Source organism: Pseudogymnoascus verrucosus (genome assembly GCF_001662655.1).
Source record: "Pseudogymnoascus verrucosus strain UAMH 10579 unplaced genomic scaffold scaffold_61, whole genome shotgun sequence".
Classification (NCBI taxonomy): domain Eukaryota; kingdom Fungi; phylum Ascomycota; class Leotiomycetes; order Thelebolales; family Thelebolaceae; genus Pseudogymnoascus; species Pseudogymnoascus verrucosus.
In genome coordinates this window covers 157,481-176,788 of record NW_017263712.1, presented here as the reverse complement: position 1 = coordinate 176,788, position 19,308 = coordinate 157,481, and the positions used below count along the sequence as shown (strand labels likewise).

At 52.6% G+C, this 19,308-nt stretch overlaps 6 protein-coding genes across 6 annotated transcripts; 3 read left to right on the top strand and 3 right to left on the bottom strand.

Annotated features, from left to right (window-relative positions):
- Positions 1-498: 498 nt before the first annotated feature.
- On the bottom strand, positions 499-3,898 carry VE01_09495 (uncharacterized protein). Its single transcript, XM_018278908.2, has 2 exons — positions 2,024-3,898; positions 499-1,887 (listed from the first exon to the last, which is right to left on the bottom strand). Exons 1-2 carry the CDS (start codon positions 3,335-3,337, stop codon positions 1,096-1,098), a joined length of 2,106 nt encoding a protein of 701 aa, XP_018126252.1. The 5' UTR covers positions 3,338-3,898; the 3' UTR covers positions 499-1,095.
- A 2,174-nt stretch (positions 3,899-6,072) lies between these two features.
- VE01_09494 (uncharacterized protein) lies at positions 6,073-8,346 on the bottom strand. The gene has a single exon (XM_018278907.2). The coding sequence runs from the start codon at positions 8,157-8,159 to the stop codon at positions 6,138-6,140; it is 2,022 nt and encodes a 673-aa protein (XP_018126253.1). The 5' UTR covers positions 8,160-8,346; the 3' UTR covers positions 6,073-6,137.
- A 133-nt stretch (positions 8,347-8,479) lies between these two features.
- Positions 8,480-11,168, top strand: ALG9 (mannosyltransferase). The gene is made up of 4 exons (XM_018278906.2): positions 8,480-8,648; positions 8,708-9,389; positions 9,470-10,267; positions 10,364-11,168. The coding sequence occupies exons 1-4, from the start codon at positions 8,566-8,568 to the stop codon at positions 10,601-10,603; spliced, it is 1,803 nt and encodes a 600-aa protein (XP_018126262.1). The 5' UTR covers positions 8,480-8,565; the 3' UTR covers positions 10,604-11,168.
- Positions 11,169-13,340: 2,172 nt separating this feature from the next.
- On the top strand, positions 13,341-14,854 carry VE01_09492 (uncharacterized protein). Its single transcript, XM_059464073.1, has 4 exons — positions 13,341-13,880; positions 13,933-14,068; positions 14,126-14,251; positions 14,306-14,854. The coding sequence occupies exons 1-4, from the start codon at positions 13,504-13,506 to the stop codon at positions 14,816-14,818; spliced, it is 1,152 nt and encodes a 383-aa protein (XP_059319323.1). The 5' UTR covers positions 13,341-13,503; the 3' UTR covers positions 14,819-14,854.
- An 872-nt stretch (positions 14,855-15,726) lies between these two features.
- VE01_09491 (uncharacterized protein) lies at positions 15,727-17,178 on the top strand. Its single transcript, XM_018278904.2, has 2 exons — positions 15,727-16,107; positions 16,158-17,178. The coding sequence occupies exons 1-2, from the start codon at positions 16,056-16,058 to the stop codon at positions 17,105-17,107; spliced, it is 1,002 nt and encodes a 333-aa protein (XP_018126259.1). The 5' UTR covers positions 15,727-16,055; the 3' UTR covers positions 17,108-17,178.
- On the bottom strand, positions 17,162-19,154 carry VE01_09490 (uncharacterized protein). The gene is made up of 4 exons (XM_059464072.1): positions 18,890-19,154; positions 18,744-18,843; positions 17,551-18,316; positions 17,162-17,487 (listed from the first exon to the last, which is right to left on the bottom strand). The coding sequence occupies exons 1-4, from the start codon at positions 18,955-18,957 to the stop codon at positions 17,216-17,218; spliced, it is 1,206 nt and encodes a 401-aa protein (XP_059319324.1). The 5' UTR covers positions 18,958-19,154; the 3' UTR covers positions 17,162-17,215.
- Positions 19,155-19,308: the final 154 nt, after the last annotated feature.

The window sequence follows — 19,308 nt, the reverse complement described above, 5'->3', positions numbered from 1 at the left end:
CCCCCCCAACCCCCCCCCCCTCCTCCCCCCTCCCCCCCCCCCCCCCCACCACAACCACACCCTACTATTTACGTCTTACCAGTTCAGTCGGAAGACGGACGACGGAGGACGGCATAATCCTCTCTTATCATCCAGTTACTTCGCCACGATCTTCATGTCATGTCGTGTCCTGGCCGGGGTTTTATACCCCACCCCCCCCCCCCCCTTCTCACCTTGTACAAGTCTACCTCCTCAGCACGCTACGCTACCCCTATTTTCGGAGTTCGGGGATGGATGAGCTAGGAGGGCGAGGTGGGGATTGGGATTGGGATTGGGATCGGGATTGGGATTGGGATTGGGATTGTGATGGATGGGTAGATGGACATGGGACATGACAGGCACGTATAGAGATGGATGGATATGTGTAAGTCAGAGAGGTGTATGTGTAATCAACAAGATTCTTTTCTTTTCTCTTCTCCTACTTCCCCCTATTTCTCTCCTATAAACCCCTTTTCACTTCTCTCCTACTCCCCCATCTCTTCTTCTCTTCTCCCCCCTTTTCCCCCCCACAACACAGCAAATAAAAAGCCATCCCCAAAGCCAAGCCATCCCCAAGAACGAAAAAGTAAGGTAAATAAGGTCCCCAGCCTCTTCCCGAGATCCAGACGAGAGTAGGGAGATAAGAGACCGTAAGATCCCTATCTCACGCTACCCATCTGATCCCATCTCTCCCCGTAGAAATAAGTAAAATAGTACCTCCCCCCCCCCCCCTACTCATCGAGATACATAAAACATTAAACAACCCTCATCCCCAAGAATCGAACATACATCATCTCTGGAAAAAATAGGAGCGACAAAAAGCCGCGACGAAAAGCTGTAAAAAAGCCATACATCCACATCATGAAAAAAAGTGAACAAGAAAGAAAAAAGCTTGTGTGTCGGGGGAACAAACAAAAAAAAAGGGGGTAAGAGAAGAAAACGTCAGCAACGCCGACAAGAGTAAACACCATACACCATCCATCCCACCACCTCATCCATCCACAAAACTCCCATCCCACCACCATCATCTCAAAACATCAACACCGCCCATCTACCACCCACGGAACAGAACAGGATCTAATTCCCCGGAACTGGTTTCCTCCCAACTCCACCAACCGGTTTCCTCTCCACCACCACCGGCGCCGGTCCAGAAGGCGCAGTAATAGTCACCTCCGGGATCGAGAACCCACTGCTGGCTTGCGACAAGGCGGGACTGCTAGGCAGTGGCACCGCCGCAGCTACCGGACTCGAACTACCCACCTGCGCCGCGGACGACGAGGGGGAGGAGGGTGAGATAGCATGTGGAGGCGGGCTAGACGATCCCTGTCTCTGACCCTGCTGGGCTTGCTGTTGCTGCTGCTGTTGAGGAGGACCACGCGGCGACATTGGCCCAGGGCCTTGTTGAGGGCGGTATTGTGGACCAGGACCGTAGTTACCTGGCCCCGGGGAATTGCGGCCGTTGGCTGACATAGCGGGAGACATCGGTCGTCCACCCTGTTGGTTTGGTCCCTGAGGACGTCCCTGCTGTGGTCGTCCCTGCCCATTCGGTCCCTGTTGTTGAGGGCGGTATTGTGGGCCGCGGCCGTTGCCGTTCATTGGTGGTCCGGCGCGGTTTTGGTTCATGCCTTGGCCTTGGTTGGGACCTTGCTGTCCTTGCTGCTGGCCTTGCTGTTGGTTTGGACCTTGATTTTGGATGGAAGGATAAAGAGGAGCGTTGGAGCTGGTGGGGGAGTGGCGGCGCTGACCATTCTGGAAGGGGCCGGGTACGGATTTGTTGGAGGGGGAGCGGCGGGCGGCGATGGGGGAGTTGGAGATGCATGTTCGGGGGAGGACGCCCTCGGAGGAGCCGTCTTCTTTGATGCACATGCACTGTAGTTCGTTAGTATGAGGATCTTATCACGGGTTTGATAGGTTGAAGGTTGGAAAGTGGAAAAGGGGAAAATGGGAAAGAAAGGTGGGATGGTAGAGAAAGGGGGGAAACGGTAAAAATAAAAATGAGACTCACCCATCCATCATCAAACTCCTTCAACAACTTGACAATCTCTCCCGCCCTAACCCTCAACTCATCCGGCATCGAAGGCGTGAAATCGAGATGCACACGATACAAATTCGTATTACTCGCCGCACCACTCGTCGTCACCGCACCCGCACCAACAACCGCCGCCGCAGCCGAAGTCGGCGAAACCGGCCCACTCCCAGACTCCTCAATCACACCCGCCAACGGCTGTGGCATGACACCGGTGTTGTGCATCTGCTGACTCGTGTTCATAGCTCTATTCCCATCCGTGCGCGCCGCATCACTGAAGGGAGATTGCGCGGATTTGTTACCATTGTACTTATTCTGCGCACCCCTCGAGGTGCTGCGAACAGGCGCTGCGCCGGCGACGACGACGCCAGCAGCGGACACGCCGTTGACGACAGAGGGACCGGCAGCGTTGACGGGGTCGATGGATTCAGCGTGGTTTCCGAAGGGGTTCGCGCGGTTCTGCTCCATGCCGCGGTTTTGAGAGGTCATTTGGATACCGTTCCCGTTCGCGGCGTTGGGGTTCTGCATCTGGCTCGCGCGGTTGGGCATGAAGAATGCGGTGGTAGGACGGACATCCAATCTCGGCGCGGTGGAAAGACGCTTGAGGCCGGCCATGCTTGCTGGACCACCAGCGGCGGCGGCGGCGGAGGGGGGTGGGACGTTGGTGAATTTCTCGTCGTCCATGCGTTCGCGCTCCTCGGCCTTCTTGCGCTGGCGGAAACAGAAGAAGATTAGAGAGAGGATGGCGGCGATCACGACAATGATTCCGATTGCCAACCCGGCTTTGGCGCCGCCGGTCATGCCGCTGGAGGCGGCGTTGTCGGCGATGGCGGTGGGGGTGGAGGAGGGGGAGAATGTTGGGGTGGAGGTTTCGGAGGTTGCTTCTGTCTGCGAGGCGAGGAGGACTTCCGAGTTAGACGTACCGACTGTGGAGCTGGGGACGATTGAATCGGGGAGTCCCGAGAGGGCGGTCGGTGTGGGCGTCGTCTTCGGCTTCTGCGCGGTTGTGGTCGGCTTGGCGGGGGTGGAGGTGGATTTGGGGGTTGGCTTCGGCGTGGAGGAGTCGACGAGGACGGGGGTGGATGTGTCGCCGCTGCCGGGCATGGAGGTCGAGTAGCCGGCGACGGGGTCGGTGAAGGTTGGGGACTGGGTAACGTAGACGTAGCGGGTGCTGCCCTCGCGCTTTGCGGCTTTGTCTTCGCTGTTGCCCAGGCCGACGGCGTTTCCTAGGTCGTCGAGGAAGTCGCTGAAGTCGCGGGCGCCGTGGAGGTGACGGTGGTGTTGGTGGACCATTGTGATGGTTTGTGGGGGGGTTTGAAAGAGAGAGTGTGTTTTTGGGACACGGATTGTAGTCCTGGGTTGTGATAGTCGTGTATGTTCGCAGAACACAACTCGTAGACAATGTCTCTTTTAAGAAGGATCGGGCGTGGTAAGGTGGAAGAACACTTGTGTCTGTTCACAGAACGTAGTAGTAGTCGAGGTGAATTGTTTCCCTTCTTTTCGCAGTACAGTAACAATCCAATAAAATGAGCGACGATCCGGCGACGAGAAGTAATCGATCAATCAACAGGGTAACTTCCTTCCTCTAAATCAAAGAGGATAAGACAGAACCGTGTGTATAAAACAGTTGAGATGCGTGCGTCGGTGACTTTGAAAAAGAATGAATGAATGAATGAACGACAGACAACAACAACTCGATCGCGACGGCGAGGATGAAAGAGAGTGAAAGAGTGTAGGTAGGATAGAGTAGAGTAGTGAAAGGGTAATATGAACGGGTAGAAAGAGCGTGAGTGAGCGGGCGGGTGAGTGAATTGCAGAGTGGATTGCCCCCCCTCCCCAGAGGATTATTGTGCAAATTACCCCCCGTCCGTACCTGAATTCACCAGCCGGTCAAAAATAGGCGCAAGAAGGTGTGGGCGCATGTCAGGTCTAACGTGCAATCCCACCTCGCACCCCACGGCGATTGGTTCGTTCGGCCGGTGTGGAAGAACAGGTACACTACTGGTAACACTACTACTAATACTAACACTACTAACACAACGACAGGGTTGCCTTGATTGGCAGGGACCTCACAGCCACCGAATCCCAATGGCAAGGGAAGACGTGAGGGATGAGATGATAACAGGGGGAAGAGTGAAAATAGACAGGGGTTGAAAGGGACGCGCCAAGACAGCTCAGTGGGATGTGACAGGGGGCAAAGAGGTGCAAGGCGGACAGAAAGGAGCCAATGGGAGGGAGGAGGGGGTTTGGCCGGGCGGGGCGCGAGGTCTGTCATATGGTTGTTCCTGACGCTAGGGAGGGGTGGGGCAGGGTAGAGATGCTAGGTGGGGGGCCTAGGCTGGATGGGGAGTGGTGTGTTTTGTGTTTCAGGATTGGTACCTGGATGGACGGACGGGAGGGGTGGGTGGTGATTGGGAGGAGCAGAGGGAGGATTAGGGAACAGAGAGGGGTGGTGGGAGAGGTGGAAGGGGAGAGAGAGGGAGGGAAGACAGAGGGGTGGGATGAGGGATGAGGGTACACACATAAACTCACACACCTTTCTTCTACTGTAACTGAACTGTACCACACACCAAAGATCACACAACAGAATCCCACACACCACTCAACCACCCACCTTCCACTTCCACCACTTCTACCACTTCCACATCACCTCACCTCTACGAAATAAAGGACAGCTAGAAGAGAGTACAGAGCTAGTTACACCCCCCTACCACTGATTGATAACCTAGAAACACCACCCGCCTGTACTGCACGACACAGGTCTCCCTCCGACGAGAGACACGAGAGAGAGACATCTACCCGCCACCACAACGCGAGAGACAGACAGCCCTATACCCGTCGCGCGCGCGACCGTGGCAAGACCGTGGTGAGCGAGACATACAGTTCACGGTCAACAGTCCAATCTAGTCCAGGTGAAGGTGAAGGTGAGTAGATAGATGGATGGCGTAGTACGAAGAGTAAGTAGGGTAAGGGTTAAGGGAAGACACGAGATATCTATCTAGACTAAATGTACGACCAATGCAACTCGACTGGACTCGACTTCTTAACACTACTAACACTACTAACACTACTGTATGTACGACGGCTGATCGACTGCTGTACAGCTGTATGTATTGATCGAGTGTGTGACAGACAGACAGATCGAACTGCACTGCACTGCACGCACTTCCTGCACTTCTTACTGCACTTCACTGCACCACACCGCAGCGCACCGCTACAAAAACTCAACGGTATCACAGTTAGACAGGTCAGTTTTGGGAGCGTCATCGCCATCATCACCGGCTACCACCTTAATCCCACATCCATCACCACCACGGCTACCACCTCAACCCACCCTTCCCCATCCACTCCCCATCCACTTTCCACGGCATAAGCACCACCAATCCCACCTCGAAAGTAATATACCGACACATAATCCGGCGAAGTACCTTCCTTACTGTACATCACCTCCCCCATCACTTTCCCCCCCTTCTACTCTGCCCTCTCATCTCTTTCTCCCAGACAGTAAGGACAGGTACGTACTTGCCAGTGGAAATACCACCCCAACTAGCACGTTTCACCTACCCGCCCCATCCCCCGCTGCGCCGATAGTAAGATAACGATCATCCCCCATCTCAGCGCCACTGACGCCCTCTCCGTGCTCTTTCCTCTCTCTTCCTCTCCATCCCAGCGAGTGAGTGTGAAGAAGCTAGGATGGGTGTAGTAAGTGCGTTCCTTAGGATGTCGTACCTTGCAGTGTAGACTTCTAAGCGAGAGGAGAGAGGGGGGGGAGTGAGTTTTTATTTCTGGACCGGAGGGTGGATGGGATGGGATGGGTGGGTGGAGAGGATGATGGGATGGGATGGGGCCCGAACCGACCGACCGAAGACCCCGAATACCGAAAGCGAGGAAGGGAGATGATCACGTGCAACTGTGAAATCGTGTAGTCACGTGGTAAAGAAAGTTGATGTGACCACGTGCATGAGTTTAACAATGTCACGTGATCAAGGGGGTGTAAAAGCTCATGCTGTGGATGATAATATTTATATCTCCTTTCTAATTCTGTTCTACTCATACACCCCTCCTCCTCCTGTTCACTGTATACCCAAATACCCTACTGCTGTCCCTGCTGCCCACCCTCCCGTAGCACACGTAACCTCTCCTGCATCTCCGCTACTGCTCGTGCTGCTTCAGGAGTCTGCTGCTGTTGCTGTCCCATCTGCGGTGGTGGTGGTGGTGTCCATCCCCCGAACTGCCCGGGGATGGGGGGAGTCATGTTCGTTGGTGGTGTCCACTGTTGTTGCTGCTGTGGTTGCTGTCCTTGCTGTTGTGGCTGCTGTTGTTGTTGCGCGCCGAAGAAAGCGGGGTTGAGAAATGCACCACCCGGAATCTGAGGACCGCCCCAGGGTTGGGGTGGCATGCCGTAGGGGTATGGGAACTGCTGCTGCTGCTGTCCCTGACCCGGGAAACCTTGACCTGGGGATTGTGGCTGCTGTTGTCCAAATTGTTGGAATGGGAAGGGTTGTGGTGGGAACTGCTGCGGGTTAAACCCGAATCCTCCGCCCATCTTGCGCGGATCTTGGGGTGCATCTGCTGGGGCGGGTGGGTAGCGCGGTGCTTGCTGTCCATCGCGGCCCTGGCTGTCTCGTCCACCTCTTCCACGTCCACGGTCGCCTCGTCCACGATCACCGCCTCTCCCCCTCCCGCCGCGATCACCACGTGAAGGGGCGGGGGCGTTGTAACCCCGTGGTGATTCCTCGGGTGCTTCACTACGACCAGCTGAGGATGCGAATCCTGTCGGGCGAGCAAGGGGACGATACGGTCCTTCTTCTTCGTCGTCATAACTCAACCCCTCTTTTCTCAACGGGTGTTCTCCTCTCCCTCCCCTTCCTCCCCTCCCACCAGCGGATGGGAGGATACCGCGTTTCTCGAGTTTCTTGGCTTTGACGCGGCGTTTATGTTCCATCTCCTTCTCATCATCCGAGAACTCCATCTCCTCATCCCCCACCTCCTCATCATGTAAATTCGACGCATCAGAGCCCTTATACGCCTTCAGCGCGGCCGTGAAGACGAATGTCGCGTGGGTTTCGGGGTAGTAGATTTTTGTTCCCTTTTCGAGACCCGCGGCGGTGATGTCGGGGGGGGAAGTGAAGCGGACGACGTAGAGGGGTTCTTGGACTCGTCCGAGGGTTTCGGCGACTACACCGATGACGCTCCTGTCCTCTAGACACAATAATGACCCCGACTCCAACACCCTAAACTCCCCAGACGTCGTAGCGGCAATAAGAACCATCGTATCCACAATCGACGTCACGCTCCCCAACTCCGTCACCGGCGTATCAGCCGCTAACACCACGTCCGGCTTGGGAATCACCTCCTCAGGAACCTCGTTCTTGGTGCGTAGTTGATTACCGCTGGATTTCCCACCCTTCCCACCGCCTTCGTCGTCGGAGCCGCCGTCCCCGAGCATCAGGATGCGCGCTTGTTCGGCGGGGGAGAGGAGGTTATATGCATCTTCGTCATCGCTATCTTCGTCTGAGGAGTCGGAGGAATCTGAAGAGTCGGAGGAGGATTCGTAGGGTGAGGAATCGGCTTCGAATTCTGCGGGGCCGCCTTCTTGGTCTTCGGCGGCGGCGGAGTCGGTGGTAGGGTTGGTGGGGGGGATGTAATCCATCATCGCTGCGTCGTCGGATGCTGTTGTGACTACTCCTCCCTCTGGGATTTGCGCGGGGGGGAGGGAGGTGTGGGGGTCTTCCATCTTGGTATCTTCCATCTTTATATCCTCTGGCACCTCCGCGGCGGGGACGGATTGGAGGGGGGTGTCTGTTGTCAGAGGGCTGGTGGAGGACTCGGGGGAGAGACCGCCTAGCATTGCTTCTAGGGCGTTTGTGACGGAGGGTCCTTCATCGCGTGGCTCTGGCTTGGCTTCGGTGGTGGCGGCTGTGGAGGGGGCGGGGTGTGAAATCGAGGTGGTCTGCGAGGGGGCGGATGGGGGAGGTGCGGAGCCGAGGCCGGGGATGGCGCCTAGGCCGGGGATGGAGGTGAGGTCTGAGGAAGGCATGGAGGGCTGTTGGTCTTGTTGGGAGGTGGTGGTTTGGTTTGGGTGGCCACCAGGGTTGGAGGTGGTGGAGTCCATGATCGGTCGCGCGCGCTGAAGTCGGGGTATCCAAGATGCGCTCGGAACAAATTCTTATTCTCCAATCCCTTCTTCTCCTCAGCTTAGTATAGTTAAGCAAGTGGCAACTAAGCAAAGTTGTGAAGTGGAAATAAATGTATGTGAAGTTTCCAAGTTGCAGAACAAAATAAAATTCACGATAAGAAACCACACAAGGCTACCGATAAAAGTCTCGGTCGGAGCTTTTCCCACCCACCCAAGCACCATACTAGCGTCTTGGCGTCCCGGCGTCCAACAGGGTTCCCTATAGCTACAGGGATGACATACCTCATCGGCGCCAGCCGCGGGGATCGCGCGCTGTCAACTTTCTTATGCACGTTTGTGTCCTAGAACGGTGACGATTTCACACAGGCATTGAGTCGTCGCTATGCCTCCGCCGTCGAAGATGCCACCTGCATCGCAATCAAAGGGCATAGCTGCCCAGTCAGGGACAGCGAAGCCCAAAAAAACGTACGCCCTGCCAATCCCAATCCCTCCCCCAAAGCTCCACGCTGACCTGTCCCCGCCAGTCCCCCACCAACCCCCTTCGCCATGAAGCCCATCACAGCCCTGTGGGTATTCCTCTTCTTCAACCTCCTCGCCGCCCTCACCTCCCCCATCGAAGACTGCGACGAGACATTCAACTACTGGGAGCCCACCCACTACCTCGCCCACTCCTCCGGGCTACAGACATGGGAGTACTCCCCCGTGTACTCGATCCGGAGTTGGGCGTATGTCGGTCTCCATGCCCTTGTTGGGAGTGTCCGACGACTCTTGCCTTTCCCGACGAAGGTGGGGGAGTTTTATTTTATAAGGTATACGCTGGCCTTTGTGTGTGCGGTGTGTCAGACGCAGTTATTCCGTGTTATTAGCATTACGCTCAACCCACGCATCGCGCTGTTCTTCTTACTTGCTATGATAAGCAGCCCGGGGGTGTTTAGGGCGGCGACGGCGTTTCTGCCGAGTAGTTTCGCGATGTATACTACGATGCTTGGGATGGCGGCTTTTATTAATTGGAGGGGGGGATTGAGGACGGCGCAGGGGGTGTTTTGGTTCGCGGTGGGAGGGGTGTTGGGATGGCCTTTTTCGGTGGCGTTAGCAGTGCCGTTTTTGGTGGAGGAGGGGGTTTTGGCGGTTGTTAATGGGAGGGAGGCGTTTGTTGATGCGGTGAGGAGGTTGGTGAAGGGGGTGGGGGCGTCGCTTTTGGTTGTGGTGAGTAATTCCCCTGACAGCGAGATGTGAGAGATGGGGTGAATGGGAATCGATGGAATGGAATATCCTAACGTAAACAGCTCGCCGAATTCACAATCTCCTCAACCTTCTACCGCCTCCCCACCCTCGTCCCCCTCAACATAGTCCTCTACAACGTCTTCAGCCCCCCCCACAAAGGCCCCAACATCTACGGCACCGAGCCCTGGTCCTTCTACATCCGCAACCTCCTCCTGAACTTCCACATCTTCCTCCCTCTCGCCCTAGCCTCCCTCCCGCTCTTCATCCTCCTAAAACTCTTCTCCCGCCAGCCCCTCGCCTCGGGACTGCGGACCTTGGTGTTTATAACGCCGTTTTACCTGTGGCTCGCGATTTTCTCGGCTCAGCCGCATAAGGAGGAGCGGTTTATGTACCCGGCGTACCCGGCGCTGGCGCTGAATGCGGCGATCTCGCTGCATATCCTCCTCGCGGCTCTGGGGCAGTCGTCGCCGCGCACGCTGATCGGTCGCGTCCCAGCAGGGCTAAAACTCCTCCTCGTCGTCTCCACGCTGGGAACTTCCATCATCCTAGGATTCTCTCGCATCCTCGGCGCCTATGACGCTTTCTCTGCACCTCTGCATATCTACGAACCACTGCAATCACCAGGGGTCGCGGTGGAGGGGTCGTCGCTGTGTTTGGGGAAGGATTGGTATAGATTTCCTTCTTCGTATTTTTTGCCAGAGGGGATGAGGGCGAGGTTTGTTAGGAGCGAGTTTAGGGGGTTGTTGCCGGGGCAGTTTGGGAAGCAGGGTGGAGAGGGGGGGGAAGGGGGGTGGTGGCCGGGGACGTGGGTGGTGCCGGAGGGGATGAATGATGAGAATTTGGAGGATGTGGGGAAATATGTCAGTTCGCCCCCGTTATCCCCCTTTCCCCCTTTACTTTCCTTGTTTTTAGCGAGATAGGTGAATGGATAAGGGTAGAATGCTAACGAAAAACAGGTCGATATCGCCACCTGCGATTTCCTAGTCGACACCCACTTCCCCTCCTCCACCCCCTCAGCCCTGGAACTTGCATACATGCTCGATACAGAGACGTGGGAGGTGGTGAAGTGTGAACGCTTTATGGATGCGGGGAGGACGGGGTTGTTGGCGAGGTTGGGGTGGGTGCCGTTGGGGTTGGGGGGGGAGAGGGTGTATGGGGAGCATTGTTTGTTGAAGCAGAGGGTTGGGAGGAAGTGAGGTGAGGAGAGGGGAGGTGTATGATATGGTGTTTATATATTAGATGGGTGTACGGGGTGTGGTTGGATGTAGTGTTGGTGGTGTATTATATGAATACCACAAAAAGGGCGATAGACCCGTTATATGCGCCAGCAGCATCTCGTCACTCCCACGTGTCCATATGCACCACCCCCATGCTCTCCATCTATAAAACCAGTCCGCGCGACTATTTTCTTCCAATTCCAACTCACGAGATAGATGTCCGCAACGCACATGTTGCGTTGTTCTCGCCGCAATGGACTTAGGAAGAATATGAGTCTCCACGATAAACGTGGGTGGGTGGGTGCGGCGTTGAGAGGGGGGCCTACTATTGTCACCGCACCCTCTCACCACTATCAATATCTTGTCACCGCTAGATTTTTACCACATTGCACCGCCAGTGCCGCAGGGTATAGACGGCGCGAGAGCACGGGGTGGTGAGCACAGGCGAGGAGGGGGGCGTGGTGGATTGCGCGGTGGATTGCGCGGTGGTGGGGGACGGGTTCTGGAACTGCATGTAGTCGATCAGGTGTTTGGTTGAGAGGAGAAGGAAATTTTGGGTTGGAGGGGAGGGGTTTATATAGTTGTCTAGCAAGGAGACGTTGGGAGATGGGCGGAATGGAAGGATATTTCAGGTTCGGTAATGATTTGATATCCTTTCGACTAAGTAGATATGCGTGCGGTAGCTTTTGTCTTTCTATCTTTCTATCTATCAGTCTATCCAACCCCTCGTCATCCTCATCCCCATCCCAAGTACCACCCACAACGCTCTCTCCCATTTGAAAACTCTAAAAACCACCCCCGCCCCCCTCTCCAATGCAGCACCAACAATTATCTGGAGATCTTATCCTCTACCTACGCTGTCCGCTCTCTGGTGCGGAAGCGGTGGGGTGTCTGGAGGGAGAAGGCGGGGAGTGTGTTGGTGGTAGATGGATGAGTGGTAGGAGGGGTAGCGTTGTCGGTGCTATGTTGTTATCGTTGGGTTCTCGTCACTGACTGGGGGTTGTCACCACTGCGCTCTCACCTCATATTTTTATTACCCTCCATTTCTCATGGCGATATCATACACTCCACACTACGTGTAATGTTGTATCTTGCTCGCATAATCGTCACTTGATACCGTCTTGCTGATTTGTGGACGTCTTTGGCTTTCACGGCTACGGGAATCATAAAATCAGAACTCGGACTTTAGTTCTTATACACTTTACAAAGCGATGCGTGAAGAGGAATGAGCCTGGGTATTGTACCTTTTTCATTCTGGTACTTATGGATAATTTCTTGTCCCGGGGGTGCTCAGTGAGTGGAGTCATCTTTTATCCCCTTTTCCCAGATTTATCTCGCTCTATCCGTCCCCGAAACCCCCTATTGCAAAAAGATATGACTATTCTTCTCCATACAGCCGCACCATAAACTCATTCGTGCTGATCTAGCTATCCCCATTTCCCCCAAGCGCTAGAGCGGAGGCTAGCAACATATTGTTCTCTTCGTCTGAAACTTAAGTTGAAGCACAACGATCACCCAAATGAGGCCCTTGAAAAGATATGCTTCTGCCTACCTCTGTTTTTAGCTCTCGGTCAAGGATGTCATATGCATTTGTTATGAACCAATACACGAAGTAGAGCAAGATAAGACTTGGATTGCTCGTTCCGTGTCGCTGCTGCGTTTCTAGTCTCTGATACTGTGTGCCACCACCGCTATATTCTCACCACGCGTTACAGCCACTGCTGTGTTCTCGTCGCCGCAACAGTCTGCCGTCGTTAGTATTGCGCTGAACTGAAAGCGGGGGCGGCGCTTGGGGGATGGAGTCTCTGTAGTCGTCCCTCCTGGTATATTTTTTTGTCCTGAAATCCGTTGTTTTCTTCCATCATGATTGGTGGTATGTATGTGGAAGGGAGTTGGGTGAGAGAAAGGGGAGTCATATAGGTATCTCAGGGGAGGGGCCGAGAATGAAGAGGATTGGAAGGTGGTTGAGACAGTGGCGGGGGAAGCATATGTCAGTCTGCAAAATCATACCTGCTCGCCCAAGTTAGGACGTGACTCGGTCTTTAACGTCCAAAAGCATACGGCAGACCTTCCTTCTCACGAACTCACCAACAAATTCAAGGGCTTGTGAAAGCCTACCGCGGAGGCGTAGAAAGATCAAGCATTTGTGGAGAAAGCGGGGTGAGGGTTGGGGTTTGCAGTCATTGGTACCTTTTCACGACTGGCGCCCCCTATCATCGCCACATTATCCCATCGCCGACCTCGCACCCGTCGCTGCGGCATGGACAAAGCAGATGCCAGGCGGTGAACGTGTGGTGGACAAGGGCTTCTGTGGATCATGTATCATGTCGTTAGTAATGGGTGTGGTTGGGTTGGGTTTGGAGGAGTGGTGAGGGCCTATGTAGACGTCTTGGGATGGGGAGAGGGAGAGCTGTGGAATGGGGGGAGAGTAGGGCGGAGGGGCTGTCGATGTCGTGGTCTGCATCGCAGCCAGGTTGTTGGTAACTTGCAGATGTAGCCTAGCTCTTGGCGTAACCCTTTAGACCAACCGGTCAAGGTCTTGCCGTGAAGCTCAGCCTATGAAGCATAGCCTTGGTTGTATAATCAATGTCTAGTTTGGATAAGCCCCGCAAACTTGAGCTCCAATACGTTAATAAATTCCGGGCGTTTCCGTCTCGTACAGCCGTGGTGTCAACCCCGAGCTGAGCCTTAGCCTCAGCCCATCGTCGTTCGATGGCATAGAAGCTGCATCGTTAACATAAATGCAAGGCACATTCTTCCCACCCTACAAAATCCGTTACGACAAAGATTCCCATTTACTTAGTTGATTTACTGCTCTGATGCAAGTACTTTGTTATCCTTTAGAGCAATCTTGTCCCTAAAATCTTGGAGTGCTTAATATGGATTCCTTTAGTGTCGTCGTTAGAATTATTGGTACCATACGACTCACTAGCGATATTGTAACATGTCTACACGATGCGAAAGGCTTACCAATGGATCATACGCAGTGTGAAATCGAACTATCACACGTCTCTAATCTTCTCTCGGCCCTAAACTACCACATTCATGAACAAGCGTCTTCAAATGAGCCGTGGAATTTGCAGGTGAAGGCTCTTGTTGATGGACCTGTAGATCAGTACACGTCTACACTTCAGCAGTTGAAGTTAAAATTAACATCGACTACCTGGGAATCTAGTAAAGAAGAGGTTTCTAGCGTACTGTCAAAAGTTAAGCAACTGAAATTACTCATCGAAATCGCGCTTCAGAAGGATCATCTGTAAGCCTAACCATAGTTCACGAACTAGAAACACGACGACTAACTAGAGAAGCGAATTATCTCAAGCTCTTAAAAACGACACTGCTATAATCTCAACCACGCCACACGATAAAGCGACTAAGAAGGTTGAAGGTAGTGATCCTAGCATTCCTGCGCCGGCGACTGTAATGTCCCAGGATAGGGGCTATGTAAGTATAGTCTTAAGACAGCTGCTTCACAGAAGATCTAATAATTCGCCGTCATAGCCTTATGTCAAGGAATTAGACGATATAGAGCAACTAAAGGACTTCCTCAGACGGGGTAAAAATTTCTTTCGAAGGTTACTACGACCGCCTATTCCGAAAGGATCTCAACGGGTCGAATGGATATGCGTAGGCTTACCTTTTAACTTATTTTGTGAATTGAACTAACATCACAATTTATAGGGGTGCGGTGACTTGCTTTATATGGATTTCAACAGTAACTCTACAAGCCTTCTAACAATAAGTGCGCTATTCTTCTCCTCATTAGAAGATTCACAGCTGTCAAGAGTCTCTGATATACCTAATCGATCTTTACTCAGAGCCATAAGCATGCCAATGCTAGTCCATTCGATAGGGAATATTTCTCAAAATTCTACCACTCAATTAGGCCCGGCTCCAAGACTACATTCTTCCAGCCCTACTCAAACTCAAATCGGGACCAACTCCACTACTAGTGCCGTGCCTACAGAATCAAGCTACAAATTTTTGGAGCTTTGTGTTAACTCGGGCAAATTGTTGAAGACTCTCGGGGAGATTGACGTAAGTTCAATTAACACCGACGGCGAATTTTTCGGCGTAGTCAAATCGCATTATCTTCGACTTCGAAGCTTCCGCGCCCGGTTTTGGCTCCTGAAACCTGTTAATGTCTCTTATGTTCGAGTAAATTTACCATTCCACTCCTATCCCTTACCTTGATGGGAACTAAGCGAACGAAACAGTTCTCAGTAGAAGACCGCTACCGGGTAGGCATTCTCGACAAACCCCTTGCACTACCACCAAAATCCGAAGTGGTAGCAAAACGCTACCACTACGACCCATGTCCTCTCGAGAACGAGCTCCCTATCTCATCCGATCTCTTTCTACACTACCTATTTTCCGGTTGCATCCCCTCCCGCCACCTGATTTGGCTTCCCCGCATTCCGCGGAAGTTAGACCAAAGTATATTCGCATCTACCGCTCCAGTGTCTTATGGATGGGGCGTGCATATTGACGAGGGCCCTGACTATCTCAAGGTCTTCGTCCTGAATTTGGTAATTTTAGGGGTGAGCGGTGCTGCGGCGTTGTTGTGGGATATTTACAAGCAAGATTTTCAGGGTGCGATGGGATTTGCGGCCTGGATTATTATGCTGTTGAATACGCTCATGGCAATTTTTATTGCTAAATGGAGTCAAGAATAAGACAATATGATACCCGGCAGTTGATTAGCGAATATGTACATATAGACCGGGAGGGGATATCTTCGATGTTACTAGAGATGCTTGAATCTGGAGATTGAGTTTCAAATGCGGTCTTATACTTGATCGACCTACAATTATGTTACTATACTTATTGCGGTGCACATGTTGACCATAATTTTAGAATGTGCACAAAGCAGCGTGCTCGATGTATCTACGGATTCCTTAATTACTGTGAAGCAGAGCGATTCAAGAATCGTAAAGCACGAAGTGTGGCTATTATTGCTTGTTTCCCCGGTCATATTGAGGGCTTAACTCCTTTTCATGCATCCTGCTTATGGTTACTCCACTAGCGTCGGATAATCTACGGTACGGAATGGTGCGGCAATCGCCACCACTAATCACTACCTACATAGTTAGACGCAACCATTATTACAGTTGAATCGGCGGGAAGCTTTAGTCGAAAAGCTACAAATCTAGTGTATCTGAACCTCCACTATGATATCTCCGAGCAGTTATGCACCTCGATATGACGTACGTTGTCGACGGATTTAAGGAATGGACTTACAACTTCTAAAACCGTAGTAACTTCTATAACTACTCTCACACTCGCCCTTTTGACGAATGTTATAACTTCATTCACCAGTTTCGTGCGTTTGGGATAAATACCTCTAACCAGCACAAATTTCTGCTACCATTTACTTAAACAACTTATTTTACGTCTAAAGCCGATCACTTTTGATCTATTTACCGCAAGGATGTCTCAAAATCTTAAGATAGTGTTTGGCTCCATGACATTTGGCAAAGAGAGTGAGTGTGACGCCCTCCAAGATCCACCTATTGCTAACTCGAATTTCCAGATACGTTAGGTTCCCGAGTATATACTGCTGAGGAAGCAGGAAAGATCGTGGACATCTTCCAGCAACATGGCCACGACGAAATTGACAGTGCTCGGATATATGGGAACGGCACAACGGAGGAAATACTCGCAGATATCGATTGGCAGAAGCGAGGCATTGTTATGGACACAAAGTTATACCCAAACGCTGGCATGGAGATGGGTAAGGATGATCCATACACCCATAAGCCAGAGGATGTGCGCAGAGGCCTCATGGCGAGTCTCAAGGCGCTGAAGGCCGACAAAATCGACATGTTTTATCTCCATGGGCCTGATCGCAAGAATCCCTTCAAGGACACTCTCCGCGAGGTCAACAATCTTTATAAGGAGGGTTACTTCAAGCGTTTTGGAATTAGCAATTACATGTCTTGGGAGGTTGCAAAAATCGTGGAGATTTGTGAGGAAAATGGATGGATCAAGCCTACCGTATACCAGGGCGTCTATCATGCACTGCAGCGCACTGTTGAGGCGGAACTGTTCCCTTGCCTCCGCCACTACGGCATCTCTCTCTATGCCTTCCAGCCTCTCGCAGGTGGGTTCTTGACTGGGCGCTACACGCGGGATCAAGAGACCTTCGAAAAAGGCAGCCGATTCGACCCTAAGATATTTCAAGGTACCATTCATCGTGGACGCTATTGGAACGACTCTTACTTCGACGCACTGGATATCATTAATGGTGTCGCGGAGAAGCATGGGCTTACCGTTGCGGAGATCGCGCTGAGGTGGTTACATCACCATTCGCAGCTGAAGGCAGAGTTGGGGGATGCTGTTATCATTGGGGCGAGTAGCACAAAGCACCTCGAGGGCAACCTGACGGATTTGGAGAAGGGTCCGTTGCCGGATGACGCTGTTGAGGCGCTGGAGAAGGCGTGGTTGACGACCAAAGCGGTGGCACCCAAGTATTGGCATTAGGCTCCTTCTGAGCAGTTGTATTTAGCGAATGAGAAAAGATTCCAGACAAGAGAGCGGAAGTAACTTAGGATGAATTATTCTATATATTTAGAATGCCATATCAAGATGCTACTCACGTCCATCAACCTTCACCCCTGCCAACTCAAGCATCTCCATCGCTGCCTCCGGTGCTGTCCTATACCCCGGCTCGAACATAACCAGCCACCAGACGATCTCACGCAGTTGATCCCATTTCCCTGCAAACTCTGGGTTCGACGTCGGAGGAATGAGCGTCTTCCACGGCACCGCAGGGAATGTGGCGTACATCTCAAAGGGTGGGGTGGGGAGTTTCGTGGCTGAAGGCCAGGTGGAGGGGTCGGGGGTGCCGAGGGTTTTGAAGACTGATGGGGTTAGCTGGGTCGGAAAAGGGGAAAGGCAGAGAAATATATAGAGGACAGACATACTGCTCAAAATCAGACCAAGTTGATTCCCATCCTCGTGTGCCCCTCTTGACTCAAATAGCGGCGTATGAGGCTCACGTAAACACTCTGCCATCACACAGCCTGCACCCCACATGTCTAGCTCTGTGCCATACTTGCGGTCACCAAATAACGTTTCAGGAGCACGGTAAGCACCCGTGCCGACATCGAGACATTTCTGGTTGCGTGGCTCGTCGGTAGAGAGCTTGGGGTGCCAGGCAGTGCCGAAGTCAGCAATAACAAGGCGGTTGGGTGTGAGGAGCAGGTTGGAGGGCTTGATGTCGCGGTGGATGATGTTTCTGTCGTGGAGGTGTGCAAGGCCAGCGAAGAGGTCGTGAAGGAGGGGAAGGAGCTTTGGGGGGGAGGGAAGGGTGAGGGCGGTGGCGAGAGTGAGGGGGTAGTAGGGGAAGGTTAGGATGAGGTGGGCGTCGGAGTCGTGGAGTGTAGAGATGAGAGGGATGATGTTGGGGTGCGTGAGTGACTTGAGGATGGCGGCTTCGCGGGCTGGGTTGTGTGGAGGGGTTGGAGACGAGGTGGTGATGAGCTTCACAGCCAGGGGGGTCGTGGAATCAGGGTGGTGGTAGACGCAGGAGACGGGTGATGTGGCAATGAGATGGCAGGGGTGGTAGGGGCCAATTGTTGTGGAGGGCTCTGAAGATGTTCTTGTCGGTGCTGGGGCTATGGGCAGCGAGGTGGGTGAAGTTGATGAAGCGGTAGAAGAATGGGCCAGGCAGACGGCTGTGTATGCTTCCTAATATTTGTTAGTACGAGAAGGCGATAATTCAATCATGTAGGAAGACAATGTGCAGATCTGGAGAGTAAATAATGAGATGTATGATCTGAAAAGGGGGTTAAGAGTAAAAATAATTAAAGAATATTGCGGTGCAACGGATTCGAACCACTGTCTCCTGGAAGTGTAAGATTCAATTCATTGAATACTTCTTCTTTCGAAGTAGCTAGATGCGAGTTGGCCACTACTCTAGCACCACATTTATTGTTAAAGGGTGGTAGCATAAAGCAGACGAAACCGATACTCTCCCCCCATTTTAAGGAGGCAGACACAAGAGAGAAACCAGAACAAGCCTGCTATGACGACATAGCTCCTGAACAACCACTATGGTAGTAATCACAGTAACATAAGTAGAGATAACACAACAATAACAAAAATCTAGACTTACCAAGGAATGTGAATCCTTATAAGCTTCAGTTTCGGCGGCGAAGGCGGCCTTTTGGGCCTTGGCCTTTGACGGCTCTCCTGCAGCTTCTATTCCCTTTTGGCTGAGCAATGTTAGGATTTTTCTTTACAAAGGGAAAGCACACGTGCATGTTTTCGACATTCTCAAAGCGAACCGTTGCAGGAAGACCCGATTTCCAATCTGCGACGCCAGCCATAGCGAAATATGATACCCCGCTGGCGCTTGATATGGGAGGGAATACAAGAGGTTTCCTTTGGAACACTGTACTCTATGAGCGCCTGATCTCTTTGTCAACAGTGGAATATTAAAAAATATTAAGAGCTCTAGTTGCTCTTATTTATTATTTCAGTGTTCATCTGATGACGATCAGATGAGAATTTGAGTTGACGTTCATCGTCTCTACCTGACATTTTTCCGAAGCGACACGACGGGGGTCTCAGTTCGTGGGGTATTTGCCACCCACAATAACCGGGATTAATGCGGCCGCACGCCAAGAGCGATGGTCAGTCGATTAAGGACGAGCTTCCATGTCAACACAAACGGCCAG